The sequence below is a fragment of the Charadrius vociferus genome, unplaced genomic scaffold, assembly GCF_000708025.1.
Source record: "Charadrius vociferus isolate BGI_N301 unplaced genomic scaffold, ASM70802v2 scaffold486, whole genome shotgun sequence".
Taxonomy (NCBI): domain Eukaryota; kingdom Metazoa; phylum Chordata; class Aves; order Charadriiformes; family Charadriidae; genus Charadrius; species Charadrius vociferus.
Genome location: NW_009648965.1, coordinates 346,805 through 367,325, shown reverse-complemented (window position 1 = coordinate 367,325; position 20,521 = coordinate 346,805). Strand labels below are relative to the sequence as shown.

The following is a 20,521-nucleotide window of genomic DNA, read 5'->3' as shown; positions in this document are numbered from 1 at the left end:
ACCCCTCTGCAGCAGCACTGCACCAGCAGGCCCTGTGCCAGGCACAGGTGACAGCAATACAAAGGTGACCCCATCGCTTCTTCCCTCCCCTCCCGGATGCCAGCCGCAGAAGCCCTTCCAGGCTTGAGAAGGGTCAGTGGAGCTCCTTGCAATGCCTCTTCCCTCTTCTGCAGCTACATGAGGCAAGGAAGCGTTTGCTGGCAAGACACAGACAAATCTCATCCCAGTGGGAGCAAGTAGCCTTTATCCCAGCCCCTTTTCCAAGCAGCCTGGCCACAGCAGCAGGCGCGTCTGTCTGTTTGGAAGGCACAACCCCAGGAAGGAGCAGGTGCTGCATGTACTGGGCACAGGGAGCAGGTTTGCTGCTAAACAGGGACTGGTAGCTTTCCCTGGGCTTTTGATTAACAGATGCTTCAACTCTGCCCAATTTCCCTAATGCAGCCACCTGCACTACCACACCATATGGTTCCCTCACTCCTGCCCTCTGACAGATCCTCTTTCATGACTTGGTTTGTTTTCAGCTTCTTTCACTCACCGGCATCCCTTCAGAGTATCACAGCCTCTGCCCTTTCACGGAGGGCAGGGACCACATTTGCTGGCCTTACCTTCGATGTATGCGCTCTGGATCCCAGATAGTGCAGCCTGGCACACTCCCGTATGTATGCTGGGGCCTGCGAGGATGAGCAGAGAAAATGCCATACATATGTTTAGAGCGTTTGGCCCTGGGGCGAGAGCGGCCCCAGCAAGCCCCATTCTTCAACCATACCCCACGAGCCATTTCCACCAAGACTCAGCTGTTTAAGGCAGACAATGGGATTTCATGTCCCCGGTACAGCCCTTGTTCAGTGTCCCTTTGATGCGGGCAACCAGCATAAGTGGAACACAGAGTAAGAACAGGGCTCCACAGGAACTTTTTCCAAGCAATTCCCCCAGCTCTGAGCTGCCTAAACAGAGGCCTGACAAGGAGGGCAGAAGGGGGACTTTCTGGGGGAGGACTCTTTGCAGAGAGCAGATGCTTACAGTGACCAGGAAGGCCCTGAGAAGTCAAGAGATGACCTGTTGCAGAAACACTTCCTTAGGGAAACCTGCAGGCACCCCGCTCCGAGCTAGACAGAGGCTCAAGACCGCAGGCTGTGCTTGTAACAGCAGCGCATTGACTACCACTTGCAGAGAAGTTCACAACCAAATGACGGGCTGCATGAGGTATTCAGCTCTTGGCGGTACTCACCCAGGACAAGCCCCTTCAGTTTCCTTACCCCGCCAGAACCCGAGGGGAGCCCGGTCGCTACCTGTCCCCAGGAGCCAGGTTTCCCAGCCGGGCAGTGGGTGGTGGGTGCCCAGCAGAGGGTGGTGTTACACTGCACCGCGCTTCTTCTGACCTGCCCAGGCAAAGCCACCTCCGGGCTTTCTTCCTCCTCCTGGGCTGCCTTCCCAGCAAAGACCTCCTCCCTAGTCACTAAAGGAACAGTTTCTTGTAGAAACCCTCCTTCTCCTACTGCAGAAGAGAGCACCCAGAATACACACTTGACACCTGGGATCTGTCTGGACAAGGGGCATTCAGTCTCCTGCAGGAGGGGCTGGGAGAGCAAGACCGCGAAGCACACTTACCTTGAAGAGTTTCTGAGAGTGTTTAATCATGAAGGTCACTCCATTGTTTAGCTTCGTGATATTCTCCTGAAGGTCATTTGCTGTCACCTGGCACGGGGGCACAGCCAAAAGCGCAGTGGTTAGAAGGGGAGGAGGAAGGGTCTCTGCTGCCCTTGCTGCCTCTGGGACACAGACACACTTAGTGCCTCAGCAGGAGACCTGCTCTGAGGAGATAGGCAGGCAGGGCTCACAGCACACCAACAAGCAGAGCTCACAGAGCCAAAGCTGCTCTGAGAGCAGGAGAACTGGACAACTCTGGGTCCAAACAATTCACCAGCAGCACAAAAAACCTTGCAGAGAGATCTGCAAGGTTTGTCTGGAGTTGCGATTCTTAAAAGGAGCAGGACTGCGCTGTGCTTTCAATTTTACTGAAAAAGATGAAGCATCAGTTGCAAATGAGACCTACAGCAGGTCTGGACTGAACACTAGGACCGAGTCCTGCCAGCAAGCTCCACCTCACCATCACAGCCTCCAACCACAGCATCCTCCACATCCCAGTATCAATACTTAATCTTCCCATCTTGGTTATTCCCCTGTGGGCCTGCCAAGCCTCTGCTTTCTACCTTGCAATATCCCACCCGCAGATACTGAGGAGGCATTGCTCACATTTCTGGGCCATAGGATGTGAGGCGCAAACATGAGGGCAAGATTGTGGGCAGACATCTTGTTCTTGTCCTGCTTCTTGGCGGTCTGGTACAGCAAGTCCAGCAGCAGTTTGAGCAGACTGCGGTTGGGCGCAGGAAGGATCAAAAACAGCAGCTGGAGGGCTTCAATCTGGCGCTCTTTGTCTGGAGTGCTGGTTTTATTCCCCTTCTCATCAAACAGTGTCAGGTCTGCCAAATCACAAGGCAGAACATGAAGGACATACGTTATCTTCCCTAACAGCAAGCCTACTGCAACTGGTTACCCTTCCCTCTTCATATGAAGATCTCCTCCTAACTCCTGTGCAGTTCTTGGCCCTCCATCTCTCTCCCCCCATCTCCCAGGTTCCCCACCTGATGCTGGGGTACTAATCTGTGGTACTCCTCCCACAGGACAACACAGTTGCTAAGAGTTGTGATGGGTTGAAGGCAAGATGGAAGAAGTGCACATAAGGTAGTTCAATAACAGTTATTAAGTACACAGAAACCACACCTCAGCTCAGGAGACCCCCCGACTTAAAACAGATGGACGCCCAGGTTACTGATGAGGGCTCTACTCCTGTAGGTATGTGTTTATTGCTGGAAAGAGAAGACTGGGCTAGACAGACTTGGTCTCATTCCTTAGGATTTGCAGTTCCAGTCTTTCCACCATTAGGCTGAGACGGCAGGAAGATTCCTTCTTACCCTGCCTTTAAGGATTACAGTTCTGCAGCCTAGTCTGTAGCTTTCTTGGAGGCTGGCTCCCTTCCCTCTGCTCATCACTGCCTCTTGTTGCTCACTCACCTGCAATTTTGAGATGGGCATGGAAGTGCTTGTGTGTCAGCAGTGGCTCTGGTAATTCGCCCAGGAACATCTTAAGCAGGGTGGCCACATCATTGGAATGAAACTCCCCAGAGTCCAGGTCAATATCTGTACCACTGTTTAGAGCATCCTTTAGGATCTGCTGCCTGATGCTGTTGCCTGGCACCCGAAACAAGCCTTCTGCTCTTAGATCTGCTCGGCAGAGGGAAGAAAAAAAGGCCACTGATTAATCAGAGGCTGATTCCCATCTTCTTACTAAAGCAGTTCCCTCCCCTTTCCAGAGCTTGACAGCAAACTTCAGTGAGCTGCATTCAGAGATGCGACTTCAAGCTGGTTGAACATATCTGCTAGGCAATTCTGAGGAACAGTCGCCTAGTCCAGCCCCAAACTCCTGCTGCTGGAGAGCTCAGAGCTTTTCATTCTCTCTGCACCAGAGACCTGACACCCCTTGGGACAGGAAGACAGAAAGACAGAGTCACTTACTTTTGTGCAGATACTCGATTAGCTGGGAGACCTGTGCAATGCCTTCTTCTGTCAGCGGTGAGCCAAACACCACCCCTTTCTCTGCAGAACAGAAGATAACGTGTTCAGGCAGCTCAGACCCAGCAGCCACAGAGGAAAGTGGTCTCCAAAGAACAAGATCTTGGCATGCAAAGACCAGTGCCCCAAAATGCTAAGGCTGAAGGTCACAAGGACCCTCACAGATGTGAGATATCACAAGCACTCCCAAATAAGTCACTTCATCTCACCATGCTGTACTTCCAAGGGCTTCATCATCCTGCTTCTTACCTCAGCTTAATTAGTTTTTATCAGCTAAAGCAAACATTCTCTAGCTCCTGAAAAGAAAACACCAGAACAGATGCTTCAGTTTTAAAGGGCGTATCATCTGCAACCCTGGTCCTTATGGAAACAGCAAAGTGGGAAGGGCAGGTGTGACAGCCTGGACTGCCCAGGTGCCTGCCACATTTGCACACTCCACACCTGGGAAGGAATGTCCAGATTAATCCTCACTGTGGCATCACATGGAGTGGAGCAGAAGGAAGAGGTGCAGCTATGAGACTATGGGAGAGGGAAACAAGCACTAGCGGGGAGAGCAGACATGATCCAACCGGCTCACGCTGGCCTCCTTTTCAGGGATGGGTAATCCCTGGAATTCCCTAATTCCAGTGAATCTCTCTTCCATGCCAGCTACCTTGGCCCGAGTACATTAAAGTATGAAGTATCAGAAAGCTGAACAAGGCAAAACTAGGAGAGAAAAAAAAAAAAAAAAAGAGAGCAGCAAAGCAATGAGCTGGGCCCTTCTCCATATGGAGCACTGACAGCTCCTCTCACTCCTGGAGCTTGCTTCCCTCTCACGGGGCTGTTACACATCAGGCATGAGCTGCCAGCTCCACATTCAACACAGGCTACAGCCCCAAAAGAAGACAGAAGCACCTGAGCTGAAAAGAAGGAGATCCTTGCATGGAAGGAAGCATTAGATGAGAAGCCCATTTAACTGAAAGGCACTTGTTGAACGAATGCAGAAAAGTGTTCTTGTCCGGAGAGGGACTCCCCAGGCAAGAGAGTGGTTATCCAGCAGGACAGTGTTTCCTAATAAATGGAGTCTTCCCGGTTAGTGACTTTTCCATCAGACACACGCAGCCAGCAAGCTCTGTCCCTCAGAAAGCTGAGGCAACTCCCAGGGGCTTCACTGGCAGCAACCAGACCCCTGAGCACCAGAGAAACGTAGGTTTTGACCGCAGCTAGAGACAAGACCCTGGATAAACCATACCACAATGTGCTGACTGGGACTGAGAACTGGAACCAGGTAGAGAGCTGGTTTGTCCTGCTCTTGCACGTTCAAAATCAAAGAGCCAACCAACAGATTTAAGAAAAGAATATTCCTCCCTTCTCCATGACCAGACTGCCAGGAGCATGGGCCACTTCTGAGGGCAAGCCGGGCATCTACATGCCAGCTGTCTGTGGCTGAAGATTTCCCTCCTTATTGTTACAGCTGATAGCCCAACAATCCAAGCAGTGCATTGTCTGGTCTGATAAAAGTTATCTCCTTCACAAGCTTTCTCTTGCCTTTATTTTCCCCTCATAGTACATTTTGATTTTACTAGCTTTTGGTCTGTTGTACTACAGATCTTACTGCTCTGTGGTGTTGATGCTCACAGCATGTGGGAAAGACCTGGTTAACCCTGCACACTTCTCTAGCAGCCTTCCTGTACAACTAAATTTATTCCGCCTGAAGAATGTTCCACTTTCTTCCAGGACTTCTGAAATAGATAGTCAGCCACCAGGAACTCCAGCCTCCTGTTAAATCAGGAACTTTCTGACCCCCCTCTGATAAAGCGCATGCTTCAGTCTTGCAGGAGAGAGGAGGGCAATGTGACCTCTCGATCCACATATAAGATCTGAAAGGCTTGAGTGCAAAGGGAGAGAATGGTTGGCAAAAGATTCTTGTCCTTGAAGAAAACTAAACTCATTAGACATTCAGCAGATAGAATCAATAGTGGCCAGGAAGGGAAGAGGAAAATACATCTTGAGACATGCAGGGCCTGACAAATTCGATTTACTTTTGAAGTCAGAAGTTGATATCTGAATGAGAATTTGATTCTCAAAGAAACTTGAAAGAAGTATCTGGAGAATGGATGCTGAGTTACGAAGGCTTGGATGTTATTGTATGATTGCTTCTGAAACTAAGAAGCAGCATGAGATTGAGTTTCCTGATGCTCAAAGGAGTAGTAAGTCTTTGCAGTTTGATCAGCTCTGAGCTCTATGGTCCTTGGCCTCCGGCTTTGAAGAAATAAAACCTGTTTGTTCTAGCTGGTCTATAACATGAAGAAAAACAAAGGATGGCTCCAAGATGAAACACGCAGTACATGAAACTGATTTTCTCTGTAGGCACAAACTACTTTTTCTCAGAGTTTGGCCAAGGAGTTCACAGACAGTGCCTGTCAATGCAGAGAGACACTGCCATTGCAGCCTGGGAGCGCAGCCAGCAGACTTGGAAACATCTGCTAGCTGTAGCTGTAGTGAGACACATGGCCATGGAGACGTCTGAATGGGGGAAGGCGGAGCTCTTGGGGAACAGAGCTAGCGGGAGACGTCAGGTCTGATAAGAGCAGTACTCCAGCAGAGTACAGATAATTTAAAAAAACAAGCTAGAGAATGCTGACAAGCCCCTGCTAGAAGGTTTTGACAAGAACAGGGAAGTTTCCACACATGCTGAGAAACGCTTTCCCCTGGGTTACTCACTTGCTTCTGTTTGTCAAGCGGCAAGTGTCTGAATTTAAGGTTGTCCTGCTACTCTCCTGCAACAGAGGCAGGAGCAACAACAGGTAGAGGCAAAGCCTAACCGCCGTCTGAAGGCAGTGTGCTGTTATTATGGAGCAGCAAGGTAAAGGTAAGTCATGGCAATATTGAATAATTCTCACCTAAGGAATCTAAAGGACTTGATTTGCAGTACTTGATTTTCCCCTGCAGTGCTGTCCAGCCCAGGGTTTCCACTGGATGAGCCAGGAGCGGAGGGCTGACAATTCAGCTCAAGCAGTGGGGCTACAGAGCTTGTCCTTATGAAACACAATGGAGGAACAGGTTTGGTAGAATCAAAAACACTTAAGAGAAACTGTATAAAGGTTGAAGACAAAAAAAGCTGTACTGGGACATAGTGATAGCTCCCTTCTCACAGGTACTCACAATAGTGGAATTGCTCAAAGGAAGGAGAAGACTAATTAGAAGTGTTCAACCTCAGGCTGCCAACATCTGAAGACAGCTACCCACAGCTTCTCTGCCAGCAGCCAGCCAGTCTGGCTGGGAAACCAGAGCTGATGAGGGATGTGAGAGGTGCCCAGATGGAAGCAGTTTCTGTCTAGATGAGCGAGAAGGTTTAACTAAACTTATCAGGAGAACCAGCCTCCCTTTCAATGTGGGCAGAAGTGGGAGAGAGAAGGCACACATACATCTAGAACACCCTTTTAGTTACAACAAAACAGAGTGGTAAATGCCAGCGAGCGAAGAGGAGAGGATCTGAACACAACTGTGCTCAAAAGCAAATCTCAGACTTCTGAGAAGGGGCCTGGGGCTAATGTTTCATAACCAAGACAGCTGAACTTGAAAGAGAAGATAAGAATTGTCAGTTTACCAGAAGAAAACTCCAGCTGAATGCTTGTCTCGGAGAGAGAGAAATATGCCATCTCCTGGGGTTGAATCTGGGCTTGAGCAGAGTCAGTCTGCAGAGCATTGTCACTGACTCACTGGATTGGGATGTGGATCAGAGAGGCACTGGCATTTGGATGGGAGATGCTTACAGATTTCTGAGCTGCACAGACAAGACTGCACAGAGAGCTGAATCAGCAACTGAAGGAGACAGTGGAGACAGACTGAAGTCAGTGGCCTCAAAAACCTGGGCATTATTGTTCTTCATGGAACTTGATGCTCAGCCTTTACTGATATTCCATCGCTCGTGAGAAAAGCTAATGAGGTAAGGAAAATGGACTATGGACTACCATGGACACAAACAAGCAGAGAGACAAGGACACCTTAGCGTGTAGTGGAAGAACCTGCAGCTTGTTCAGGCACCCCTCTCCAGCTCAGCGCTGCCCACAGAGCCAGACCAGAAACACTCAGGGACCAAAGCTGTATCTCCATGGTTTGTGCTGCACTGACCACAGACAGCAGCAGACCCACCGAGGCCAACCTGACATAAACCACAGCAATAACCCCCAGAAGAAGGGTACTCTAGAAGTGGCAGGGCATTTCCTGGATGAACCTCCTGGCCTCTGTTTTGCTCTTTTGGAGAGCTGGCATCCCCAGAGATTACAAACCTACAGCATTAAGCATTCAGCAGAAGCTCAAAACAACAGGTCTACACTGAAAGTTTTGTAAACTACGTGTAACAGATGATGACAGTCGGCACCACTGTAAAGGTGACACCAGATCTCACGCCATACTCACCCTTGCGCTTCAGAGACATCAGAGAACGAAAAAATCCAGAGGCTGTGCTGTTTGCCCCAGGCAGCTTTGGGTCCTCCTCTCCCATTAGCTGGGCCAGCTCTGCCCCAGGCAAGTCAATGAGCCTGGTAATGTTGCTGACTACCAGCTCTGTGAACACCTCTGGTTTTTCATGGCGCAGCTTTTCCACAAAGAAGTCAGGATTGAAGATGATCGGCTGGCTGCGGAGGGAGGAGTCATTGCAAATGACAAAATTGCAGATGGCATCACTGGAAAAAAGGGAAGGAGAAAAAAAAAAAAATACAGTAACTCCTCATTGCTTTGTTTTTTACAGCCAGCTGGTCTGCCCTGAAGGAGACATCTGCTGACACAGGAGCTACCAGTCTACACCATCAGTACTGTCTGGCTTCAGTGGGTGTTCAGCACAGAGCAGTTACATTTCCCTTTGGAGAAAAAACATTTCTGGCCTGTTTGTACAACACAGCCCCAGACTAGCACTCCATAACGTGATGGTAACATATGCAACACATGACAACACCAACTAAAACCTTCACTGTATCTACATCCTACTAGCTCAGGCAGCTATGACATCCAATATTTTACATTAACTTTCCACTGTCAGTCACAAATAAGTCTGATTCTGTCTCCTTTCCTCCCCAGAAATTCATTCCCCATCTCCTGAGGGTCTAAATCACAATCTTTTTTCATGGCCAGCTTATACTCATCAGTTACCATTGCTGTTCCATCACCACTACCTTCCTATCAACAAATAGGAAGCTCCCATGTCCTGGGACTTTGTTTTTAAGATTGGAAGAGTACAACAACACTGACCCGCAGCTCTGCTAGTTATGCGGTCAAACGGTCCCAGGTGACAAGCTGCCAACTCTTGGTTACTGCTCTCCGTCAGCTACGATAACTGTCGAGCTATGCGCTCTGAGTCTAGAGCGAGTGGGAGCTCATCAGTACTAGCACAAGCCACGCAAGATCAGTCCTTGAAGAACTCTTAGTAACCTTCCCCTTTGTACCTCTCTTTTTTGGCTCATCCAGTTCTTGCCTCTTCTTCAGCCTCTATCCGACCTCCCCATTCTCTGCTGACACCTACTTTCTCCATTTCATAGCTTCTCATGTGGCACGGGAAAATGGGTGCATCTGAGACACTGCTCTGCTAAAGGTTATCTATAACAGATACTTAGCCCTACCAGAGGTTAGGTAAGCTACATTTACCATGACTAAAATCAAAATAAAGAGTTATCACAGAGAGAACTCGGGTTAATCGGCACTCTGAATTCTCACACTTAAAGCTTATCCCAATTCCCATCTACCTCTAGGTCTTCCATTACCATCTTCCCACCACTGTTTCAAACACACGCTTCTGAAGTCAAGCCCACAGGCTAGAGTTGCCTAGCTTGCTTCTCCTGCCCCTCTTTTACTTAAATGTGAGGATTAATAATATCACATTTCTCCAGTCACAAGCTACTGCCCGATGTCATACGCTGCTATAAAGTGCTGGCCTGGCCCTGCGAGTCGTTGTGCCAGTTCTCCCAGGGCTCTGGGTGGAGGCTGCCTACCCACCCAGCTCGCACACACCGCGTGCTTTCACCGCGTGACATTCCCCGATCCTTTAATCGTTCTTGCGCTCTTAGATAATACTTTCCTTTCCACTCTTTCAACATCCTTCCTCAGCTGTGAGCTCTCGCTGAACACCATTTTCCAACAGCAGCTGCCAAGCGCACAAGTAATAGAAATGCTGCGTTCGTGCACCAGGGATCACGACGGTCCCTTAGGTGTGTGGTGGCACCCGCGAGGAACCACGCCGATCACCCCCAAGGCCACCAAAAGCCTTCCCTCCAAAGCAGGTTCTCCCATAGAAGACCAGAGCACCCTGCCCTTCCTCTTGTCTCTGCTGAGGAGCAGAGGCCATGTCACCGTGTTCGGACCACGCTGGGCATCTGTGCTCACTGCTCAGCGTGCCTGCCACCAAAAGGGAGGGTTTGCAACCTGCTGGACCTTACATCCATTGCTTCAAGCATCAGAGCACTTCACCTACTAGTTCAGAGATCTGAGCAACTTACTGTTCTGATGTAAATCGACAGTAGCTAACAAAGGGGAGGACATCAAGTCACCTAACTCCAGCCCGCCTCCACGCAGTATCTGTGAACCCAACAGTTATCTGAGCTACCGCTGTACATCTTTGACCCGAAAGACCATCTTGGCATGATTTTCAGGATGCGTGATTGGAATAAGAGGACGAAAGCTGGGACTCAGACTGCACGAGGAGAAAGACACTCGCTGAAATCAGGGGAAACCAGGTTCTCAGCAACACTTGCATCGTGAGAATCCATACGAAACCCTCTCCCCTTGCCACTGCTCTCCACGGATGTCAAAGACTTCTTCGAGAGGATAGGGAGGAGGAAGGTCTGCAAGGCAGACTGCAGGGCAACCTGCCAGGTCATCTCAAATTTTAGAAAACTCTTAAAGGCTCCCAGCTGCATCGCTTAGAGTGGCCTAGCGAGCACGCTGCCGACTCCAAATGGAGGCCATATTTTTCTGAGTACCTCCCAGTCTGTTTTTCAGCAGGTCGTTATCTACGATAAATCAAGACTGAACCGCAACAACCCTGGTATCGGCTGCCAAAAAAGCAACTGCCGATCGATCTGATCACATTCGCATCTCATCGCGCAGGGTTACAATGCACAAACGGGTGCCAGCTCTGCCCGTAACGCGGAGCAAGCCCTTTGCCTGAAACCCATGACAACTCATTCTGTGGCAATACAGATCCTGAGAAGGGTTAATAGCAAGTGTATAGGCCCAGTGACCCTGCCTGCAATGATCCGTGCACTGTTACTCACTCACTAGCAGTTTTGTTTCCCCACAGAGAAGATATGCAAATACTTTGCAGCAGTTACATCAAGCATCACAGATTATCTGCTCCCTCTGACAATTAGATATCTAGATTCCGAGAAAGAAAATTAAACAATTTCGTCAACTAGAACTGACTGACGTGACTTCTCTGCGCAGCCAGCCTTACAAGTCGCACAAAGTTTAACAACATTTAATGCAAAAATAAATAGAGAAAAAAAGTAAATTTCTTACATGAGTGCTGAGAGCTTTTGGAGAGGCATTAGGAAGCAGAGACAGGGAAAAGAACTTGCTCCTTGTTTCCAGCAACAAAAGAAACCTGCCTGTCCCAGCACAGCCTATGCAAATTCCACGCATGCTACGAGACACAAGGGCGCATTATTGGGTCTGAAAGGCCCCCTTGGCACACACTGGGCATCAGCCTTCACACAGAGACAAAACAGAAAAGAAAAGCTGGACAAATTGATTCATGTCTCTTGCCAAAGGCTGCGTAGCTGGAGTTTAACGGCAAATAATTCCTACATAGAAACCGGGGGTTTTGAATTAGGACCAGCGTGGTATTAAGTGCTCTCCACCTGTATCCAAGAGGAATCCACAAAATAGCCCCAAATCTACCCTGTGTTTACCATGAGTAAAGCCATGCAAACACATTCCCAACAGCATCCAAGCACAACCGATGTTACGGCATTGGCAGGACAATAACCAAGTCCCTTAACTGCACAACCCTGTGCCCAAAAACCTCGCTAGAAACACTCTCTGCCCTTGCCTTTCACCCTTTCAGATCCTTTCAAAGACAAAGCATGTCCATCGGCCCCTCCAGAGCTGGAAACAGCACCTGGCCATTGCTCTTTGCTACCATTACTGTACCACCACGCATCCTTCATCCACCTCAGGCTTCCCGTTCCACATTTCTCTGGATTCCCATCCAGTTTCCCCGCCTGCCGCAGCTGGGACCAGCCTTGTATGCTCTTATTGTGGTATGGCACTTCAATGAGCTACTTAATTTTGAAAGGTCACTTTATTAGCAGCTCCTCCTTGCACGGAAAATTTGCCTTTGTATCATTATTGCTAATCAAAATGGAAATGTGAAGCAAACCCCTATTTCTGAGCAAAGATAAAGCCCCCACTGGCTTTACACACAATAACCCTGCCAATCCTCACTGCTGCACACACTATAACCTTCAGAAAAATCCATGTGCCCCATCTGCTGTTTTCATGTTAAAAAAGGAAGATGGATGTACTCTACCTACACTCACAGTTTATATAACAGCAGCAAAGGGGAGACAAACATGTATTCAGGGAGTTTATTGCCTTTTTTTTTTTTTTACCTTTGCTTGTAATTACAGTTATATTTTCTATATGTTGTGATCTCAGGTTGCTTTACGACACATCAAAAGACGATAAAATACAGGAATAAATAGCTTCCTCTCCAATCCCATGAATAAAATCAAATCCCAATGAATAATAAAACCTTGTACTAATAGGGCTGCGATTAAGACAGCAGATTCAAAAAAATTCGTCCTATATTGTGCTGAGATTCTTGCCATTCTAGTATCTTTTAGGAGCAAAGCCTGTGATCCCAGCCGAGTCACAAAGAAAGCTGTCTGTCACACACAACGTTCTTGCTTCAGGCATGACAGCCCCATCATTTCATGGGGAGTGGATGGTGCAGGAGGTCAAAATCATGATGGATCAATTAATCCCTAAGGTAACTAGATCCAGGCCAGGGAAATGCCTTGGAAACTAGGGGAAAAATGAGACTTTAACTGGCAAAACCTGGGGGCTGAACCTGTGGTGCAAGAGGCGTGCAAGCAGGCAGATTAGCTCATGTGGCAGCACACTTGCGTTCAGGTAGGTGAGACCTAACTGTTTTGGTGGCTTTTACAGATTTTCTATTGTTCTAGCCCCATCCATGCGAAGGCAGAAACAGGTTCAATCAACATGAAACAGAGCATAAGGAGAACACAAGGTAAGCCAAGAAAGAGAAGGAAGAGGTACCTTTGGGGCAAGGCATTAGCTGTGTTTATCTAGCTGGGAAAGTGGAAAAGCTGGAAGCTGCAGATTTCAGAGGAGCCTGATGTACCTAATTGTGGGTAAAATCCATCTCTGGTGCCATTTTGCGCGTTTCGTATGTTGTCACTAAAGAGCTAACACTTCAGACACACCAGAGTAGATGAGTCTTACCATACAGGAGTAAAAGGATTAAAGAGCTTTTGAAAATAAGGCAGATAATGGAAGAAAATCTCCTTCTACAACAACAAAATCTTTAGAGTGTGAGAAACAGCCAGGCTACTACCAGATACTGAGAGCAGGGCGATAAGCAGGCAGTGCTAAAGAACACAAAACGTGAGCGATTCTTTGCCTGGCTAAGCACAAAGGAAGACGGGACAGATGCGCGCAGGCTCATATTTCCCCAGGGAGAGAGAAGTAGCATCCTCTCCTATGTTGTGCCAGAGTAAGGAATCAATTAATGAGGATGTCTGAAGACAGTATTTCCAGAGCCAGATAGGAGCCATCCCACATTTTGCAAAGAGATGAAAGAACCGTAGTGGAATTATGTGGACTCATTTTAAGTACAAAAGGACTGGAAGACAAATTATTTCCTAGATTTAAAGAAAAAATAAATATAAATTTAACAGAAGTCTAATGGGAATGGACTGTGGAGACATTAGAAGTGACTTCACAGTTAAGGTTGCTTTGAGGACTGTACTTCAGACTGACATTCTTGTAAGACAGCGTAACAAAGACCACATTCAGGCCCCAGATTTAGCACAGTAACTCTGCATAGGATGACTGATTTGCCTCCGAAAAATGTCAAGAAAAACATGCAGCAATTTTTGCCTAGGGTTACACTCATGAGGTCTTTCAGGGCAGAGAGTCCTTTTGTGACCAGTACACAGTGCATAGCACGGTGGGTGCTGATCCTTGACCAGTGCCTCTAAGACTTCGTACCAGTAAGCCGTACTAGAGAACGCTGCCTTTTTAATTTTTGCTTTGCTTTCTTCACATTTAAACAGCTCACACAGAGTGATTCGACCTTTTGGCTATGGGAAGCAGATAATAATATACAATTTAAACAGCAAGGAGCTGGGGAAGAAAGCTGTTTATTATGTGATGGCAGCCTGTGCTGGACAACCTGGAACTAACGTAACAGCTGGCCACCTTTTGGACATTGGGTAAATTGGGTATCCATCACTGCTATATTATAAGAATTTAAATTCTGTCTCAGTAAAGGACTCAAAGTGGACCTCAGCAACATCAGCTACACATCTGTGATGTGAACCTGGAGACAGACTTATCTGGGTAGATAAAAGGGTTGGAAGTTGGGGGGGGATGGGGGGAGTATGCTTTGGAAGAAACACGAAATGCAACATATTACCAGCGTCAAAGAAAACTGCAGTAGCAAGACAGCTTGATGTATGTGAAACGTCAAAAAAATTGCATTTCAGCATGAAATTTCTCAAGTTTGACCTCAGTGAATTCTTTTGTGATATCTTCAATAGTAGCCACTGGAATATTTTAAAGTCAACAAAGCAGTGCTTCAATCAGCCGTCACCGCAACATCAGAGCATCCAGATGCCTTCTAGTGCTCGAAGGAGGGAAAGAACTAAGAGGCGCCTCAGAGAGGAACCGCATGTTCACTGCGGTGCTCCTCACCAAGTCTCCTTCCCAGCGCCACCACCACAGCTCTGGATGATCCCACGGTGCAAGATGGCTCAGCCTCCTACCCCAGGCTCTGTAAAAAATGCAGAAACACAGCTACCTCCAGAAACCCAGTAATTTTACTCGGGCTCGTATGTCTGCCTTAACATCAGAATAACACAGTCTAACAGCATTAAATAGCAATGCCGCTCCGATTTTCATGACTTTCAATGCAGTCTAAAGTTTGTGTCTTTATTTTAATATAAACCCCTACTGGGAGCAGCAATAGAAGAGGAGCCTTAGATCCAATCCTGATTTCACTGAAACCAGCACCAAAACTGAATCTTTTTAGATGGCAGCAGCTGCCTCTTCTCATTACTGATCTATTCACTTTTATCACTGTGGCATTGGGAACCTCGGTCACAGCTGGGGACTCCGCTGTGCTCCATGCTGTACAAACACAGAACAAAGGCAATACCCTGTCTTTGGAGGGCTGATAGCTAAATCTGAAATGAATGCTGGAGGGACAGAAAAGAGGAGGAATCCCAAGAGAAGAGGCAGCACTATCAGTCAGCATGACTGATACAACTGAACTCCGCCAGCTTTTCTGTAGACACTATTAAAAAGGAGGGCAAGGAAGGACAGGAAAAATAATCAGGTCACACTGCAGATATTTAGAAGAAATCCAGCTTCTGCGCAAGGGGCGACATGGGACTGAGCACAAAGGAGCTGGTTTGAAAGCTATCAGGCAGGGACGGCTGGGACGCGGGGCTGAGGAGGCAGGAGCTGAGCTGCAGGTGCTGGAGAGGCAGGGACAACAGGCCAGCAGTGCCCGGGAGCCGGAGGAGCCTGGCGGCACCGCAGGGCATGGCGTGGCCACATCCAGACCCCCGCAGCAGAGTGGGAGGGTCGCAGTCTGTGGAAGCCCTTGCAGCCACTTCCCACCACCCAGAACACATCGGGTAGGCATGCTGCCTCTCCCGGGAGAAGGTCACCAGAGCCTGGGGGCTGGTCTGTATAGAAACTATATTGATGTATTTGCCCTGCCCCAGTCACATAGTTATAATCATGACAAAACAATGCTGCGCCTCATGTCTAGGACAGGGATTCTGGGCCTTTTTTCCAGAATTGCCCACCCCAACCTTTGACTACGAGTCAAACTAATAAACGGCAAGGACACCTCCTCTTCCCATGAACCCTAACACCTTTCTTGTGTAAAGTCTTTACTGAACATCTGTCCCTGGTTTCTCACCAACTGACTGCTCTTCAACTTCATTCGTATCCCAGGTAGGAAGTTTCTTCCCACTTTTGTCTGTTTGGTCCTTAGCTGGGTGGACTGCAAAGCCCACACGTGTGCTGTACCCTCAAAAGTGTGCATGGGTACTTTCCAATTGCCCTTAATGGTAGCATTCCCTTACTGTCCTCATTTCAAAATGTCTTTAACTTCTTTACTTCCCCACTTTGAGTGTACTGGAAGTCAATAAGAGGCATGGCCCAGTCCTACCTTTACCTCCTTGGCCTCTAGCATGCAGAAATTGCTGCATGCACCTCTGATCGTCACCCTTACACTTGAAGGTAAAAGCCCTAAGGCATCCTTCAATGGCAGGGAAAAATGCAGTTCAGAGACTAGCAAAGATACAGCATGTGGATGCTTCTCAGTCCAGTAGCTCCAAGCCGGTGTCCAGGTGAGAGCAGAATTACCACCTATAAAGAGGAGCCCCACAACAATGAGGTTTACTTCTGACAGGAAAAATCAAGCAATCACACAAAAACAGCACAGCAAAATTAACAAGCTATTGTAGCAACTAGTCTGGGAACTCGGAGCAACCCAGCAGGGAAGGAAGGATGTTTTCCTCCAGCCCTCCCGCAGGATGAAAACTACTCAAAATCAGTAGCACCAACTGGCAACCAGAACACATTTGGGAAGAGATCTCACCAACAACTGTCAGCGCTCGGGCAGAGCATCGCAATTTGAGTACAGTGTGCTGTAGCATTCACAGGTTCGCTTGACTGCTGCTGTTTTTTCTGGACCAAGGGCATACCAAGACCTGGGTCAGGACCCACAGCCCGCTCCCAACAGTACTGTTGGGTGAGATTTTGTGGTCAGAGCCTGGCAAATACAGAGAACAAAGGTACAGGGGATGTCACAGCTCTTGGTTTTGTTCGTTACACTTTTGTAACTCCACAGTGCTCCTTAGCTCTGGAGGTGCAACGGGCAAGCTGCACGTTTCCATCTGTATTTTGTATCACGGTGGCATCTGCAAAGGATGAGAGCGCATCAAATCCCTTCCCATCAGCAATCCTCTGCAGGCACCACTGAGTATGTCAGAGGCCACATCCCATGCTCCAGATGTGTAAACTCTCACAAGCTGGAATTGCAATGAGGCACACCTGGATGCACGCCAGCGTTTAAATAAGTTGGTGACATCTGGTCGGGGCTGCCGAGGCACAAAGATAAACAGGCTGGCCCAGCCACAGAGCAGCGCCACATGCAGTACCAGAGAGACGGAGACGCACAAAGCAGCCCAATTAACTCACTGGATTGAACAGAACGGGGGCCTCGTGCTTTTGAAGGGGGATTTGGGCAGTCAAAAAGTGGAATATTGTACAGAGATAGCAGAATTCATATAATGTCCTGTCACTTTACACAACTCTCTCATACTGATCAGAAGCTGCTTCTCCTCCCATCCCTCCTGAGAGGTCATCTCTGTCTGGATTCACCCGGTCTCTCTTCAGAACCAGGCAGCAGTGACAGTCTCACATGCTGCTCCGGGGGCTGCTCGGGAGGATGCTGAGCGGCACGTGCGTGAGAGGAGAGCTCCAGGCACCCCTTAGAGCTGGTGAAGGATGTTCCCTAAAAGGCTTCCCGCTCTCCAAGGCACGGCCAGCCATAACGTGCTTGTCTCCTGCTACGTGACAGCGCGCGAGTGGGGGCTGTAGGAAGGCCGCTGTGGAACTCCCCAACCATAAAGCTACATTTCAACCTCGAGTCTGAACTCCAGCAAAACAAAAAAGGGAAACTAACGCCGTCTCCCCTGAGAGCTCTCTGCCTCTGAAAATCAGAGCTGCCACATTACCACTCGAGGAGAAAGGATGTTTTGGCCAGACTCCAAATTATTAGAGCTTTATAGGCCAAAAGCAAACACATTAAAAGTTCTTGTAAGCCAGCTGGCAGGCAATTATTTAAGCAGCTTATCACATTCCCCACTATCTACAGTTTCTGGAAAACAAAACAAAAAAAAATTATGAGGAAACTCTAGATAGCTGAATTGCAATTACCTAGCGTAGAGGTAAGAAAGGCCAAGAGCCAGGGAACGAGGCGGTTGCACCTCGGAGAAAAAGGCCCAGTGCTCTTGTCAGACACAGGACTAAGTGTAACGCGTTACTGGGATGAGAGGCCAGGAACACACCAGACCTGCGAAGCTCTGAAACAAAGGGTCGGCCAAATTTATCACGGCCTGGGGCCGCGGTTCCTCCCGTTTCTCTCCCCAAGCTGGCTCCAAGACCCCCGTGACTTGGACCGCGGGAACCCATGGTGGCAGTCCCCAGGATCACAGCGTGGGTTCGGTGACAGCCCGTTGCTCGGGCACAAAAGCGGCACAGCAGGTCCCTGCCCAAACCCAGCAGAGCAGAGACCCAGGAAAGGGCCTCGGCTCCCCGTTCTTGCCTCTCGCTAACGAACAAGTGACAAAGAGACCCTACAGAAAGAGCCAACTCTGAAACAAGTGGAAAATAGAAGCTGTGACCGGGAGCCTAATCCAGTTTACAGAGGGACAGTATTTCCAAGAGGAACCTGACTTCAGTGCGGCCGTTAGATATTATCCAGCATTTCCATGCTGCCCTGTTGCCTTCCCATCTGTTCGTGCCACTTATTAAACCAACACACACTCAAGACCGTTGACCTTTAGGACAAGGAATTTGATTTCCCAGCACTATCCAGCACTCAGGGCTTCAGTTTCAGACTGAACCGAGTGCCCAGGCACCTTTAAAGGAGCGTTAACGAAGCCTGGTGACATTTTCATATGCATGTAAATGTGCACACAGCAACAAGGCAGTGACTAGGCTGGCAAGGAGACTCAGACGCCGCTTTGGGCTATGTGGGCAAGCAACGCTCCCCCTTCATGCAAACAGACAATAAACTGAAGCCCAGCAGAACAAGGATCCTGTTGTCCGAGCCCATCCCAAGCCCTGGATGAGAACAGGACAGGGTGTTACGTGCAAACATATAAAAATACTGCAAACGCAACATAGCTTGGAGTTCAGGATGTGCGCCTGACGGGGCTTGGACAGAGTAGGGGGTTAAATGTGAGTCCAGGTCTCAAAGATTTTAGTGAGAGCTTCGGAGAAGGGAATGTTTGAATAAGATTGTCCCCTGCTCCAGGCTATCTTCAGAGAAAAGTAGCCATGTGTTCAGACTTGGCTTGAACCCTGAAATCAGCCATATTTTCTGCATGACCCTCAGCAAGCCACTTTGACTTTTTGCTGTTAAGTCATGTTTACAGTGAACATTTTCCTATTTGCGGTAAAACATAGATGGCAATTGTGTCTCGTTTCATCGCCTGTTTATGACGTGAGCTCTCGATGTCCAGTTGTGCAGTGACACTCTATCAAGCCATTTTACCAAGATGCCTCATGCCATTTTCCAGCACATCCTGCCTTCCAGGCCCGTGGCTTTTTCCCCTTCCACTCATCCCACCCCCGCCATATCAAACAGCCAACGTGAACACTGAGTGCCTGGCAAAGCGTTTAGGCACTGCTTGAATTGAACATTAAATACATTCATTAAACAGACAGATGTTTCTCTTTTGAAATCGAGCACTTGGGCACACTGCAATCATCATTCTCGGTTATGAAAAGCCAGGCAGAGGTTAGAGAGACCACAAACAGGAGAGACCCACACAAATCATTTTTTGTCGTGTTCAGTAACATTTGGTAAGGAGGTTAAGACAACCAGCTTTCATTTCCAATCTTTAAGCCAGCATGCTATAAGACCACACGCACAGCATGCAAGCTTTACTAGCTAACTTGCACTTCTCTCCAGATGAGAGGAAATAGGGGCAAAAAGCACAGTCATAGAGCATACTTAGAAAAAAAAAAAAAAGCAAGCTTTGTGGTCTTTGTGGTGATAGAACTGCAAAGTGAGAGATCAATTTGCTAGTGCTACCTGTGGGTGACAAGAAAGCATTGGAGTAAAACTTAACACTTCAGGCTTTGCTTTAACACAATCACTTGCAGGTGGGAGGGTGGGTAAGGAGCTGGGGGATTGCATCCTAAGGACAACTGTGAGCCTGTAACAAATAAATTCAGTCATTTCAAGTGATCCAATTCACATTTAAAATGCTTTATCCAAAAGAGCGTTGTAAGTATCAGCTGCACAGAGCTTACTCATCCCTTAACCAGGTCTGGCGTTTTAGGCACTCCCTGCTCAAACACGCCACACCGGGCACCATCTCTTCATCCCTCCTTGCAGAGTAATGCTGTGCCCCAACCCAGGCACCACAGCAGCTCCCCCAGACAAGCACAGCAAGTGCCACCAGGATGGGTCCCACTCAGCAGAGAACAGGACAGCACCACTGTGAATCAAGCATCAGCTCTCAACTGAATTTATTTTGCAAGTCCACGAGGATTACCACTCAAAGGATACTCAGTTTGCAGCTCCACACCATACATGCAGGAAAAAAAAAAATAGGGGGGGGGGGGGAGAGATATTACAGGTTTTAAAGCAGTAATTAATAAACAGTGCTCCAGTGAGATGCTCAGTCTCCGCTATTTTATTTGCGGCAGTCACAGAATGGTTATGCATCTAAAAGTACGCACTAAAGGTTAATTACGTGAAGCTTAACAGCGTGTGTGTATTTAGGAAGCGAGAATAACGCAGGTAGAATGGACAAAGCGAGGGAGAAAGGGCTGGATGCAAAGCAAGTCTACATAGTGCCATCACCCTACCAAACCCTGCAACTGCCAAGCGCTGGCTGGTGGGTCTCTCTGCGGCT

The 20,521-nt window shown here is 48.3% G+C and overlaps 1 protein-coding gene across 1 annotated transcript in view; it reads right to left on the bottom strand.

Annotated features, from left to right (window-relative positions):
• Nucleotides 1-11,149, bottom strand: part of ARHGAP19 (Rho GTPase activating protein 19) — a 14,586-nt gene extending 3,437 nt beyond the window's left edge. Inside the window, exons 1-7 of the mRNA XM_009887680.1 lie at nt 11,121-11,149; nt 8,031-8,296; nt 3,573-3,653; nt 3,072-3,281; nt 2,254-2,480; nt 1,609-1,695; nt 606-671 (exon numbers count right to left, since the gene is read on the bottom strand). Coding sequence (XP_009885982.1) covers nt 606-671; nt 1,609-1,695; nt 2,254-2,480; nt 3,072-3,281; nt 3,573-3,653; nt 8,031-8,296; nt 11,121-11,149 — 966 coding nt within the window. The remainder of the gene's footprint in view (nt 1-605; nt 672-1,608; nt 1,696-2,253; nt 2,481-3,071; nt 3,282-3,572; nt 3,654-8,030; nt 8,297-11,120) is intronic.
• Between the last annotated feature and the right edge of the window lie 9,372 nt (nt 11,150-20,521).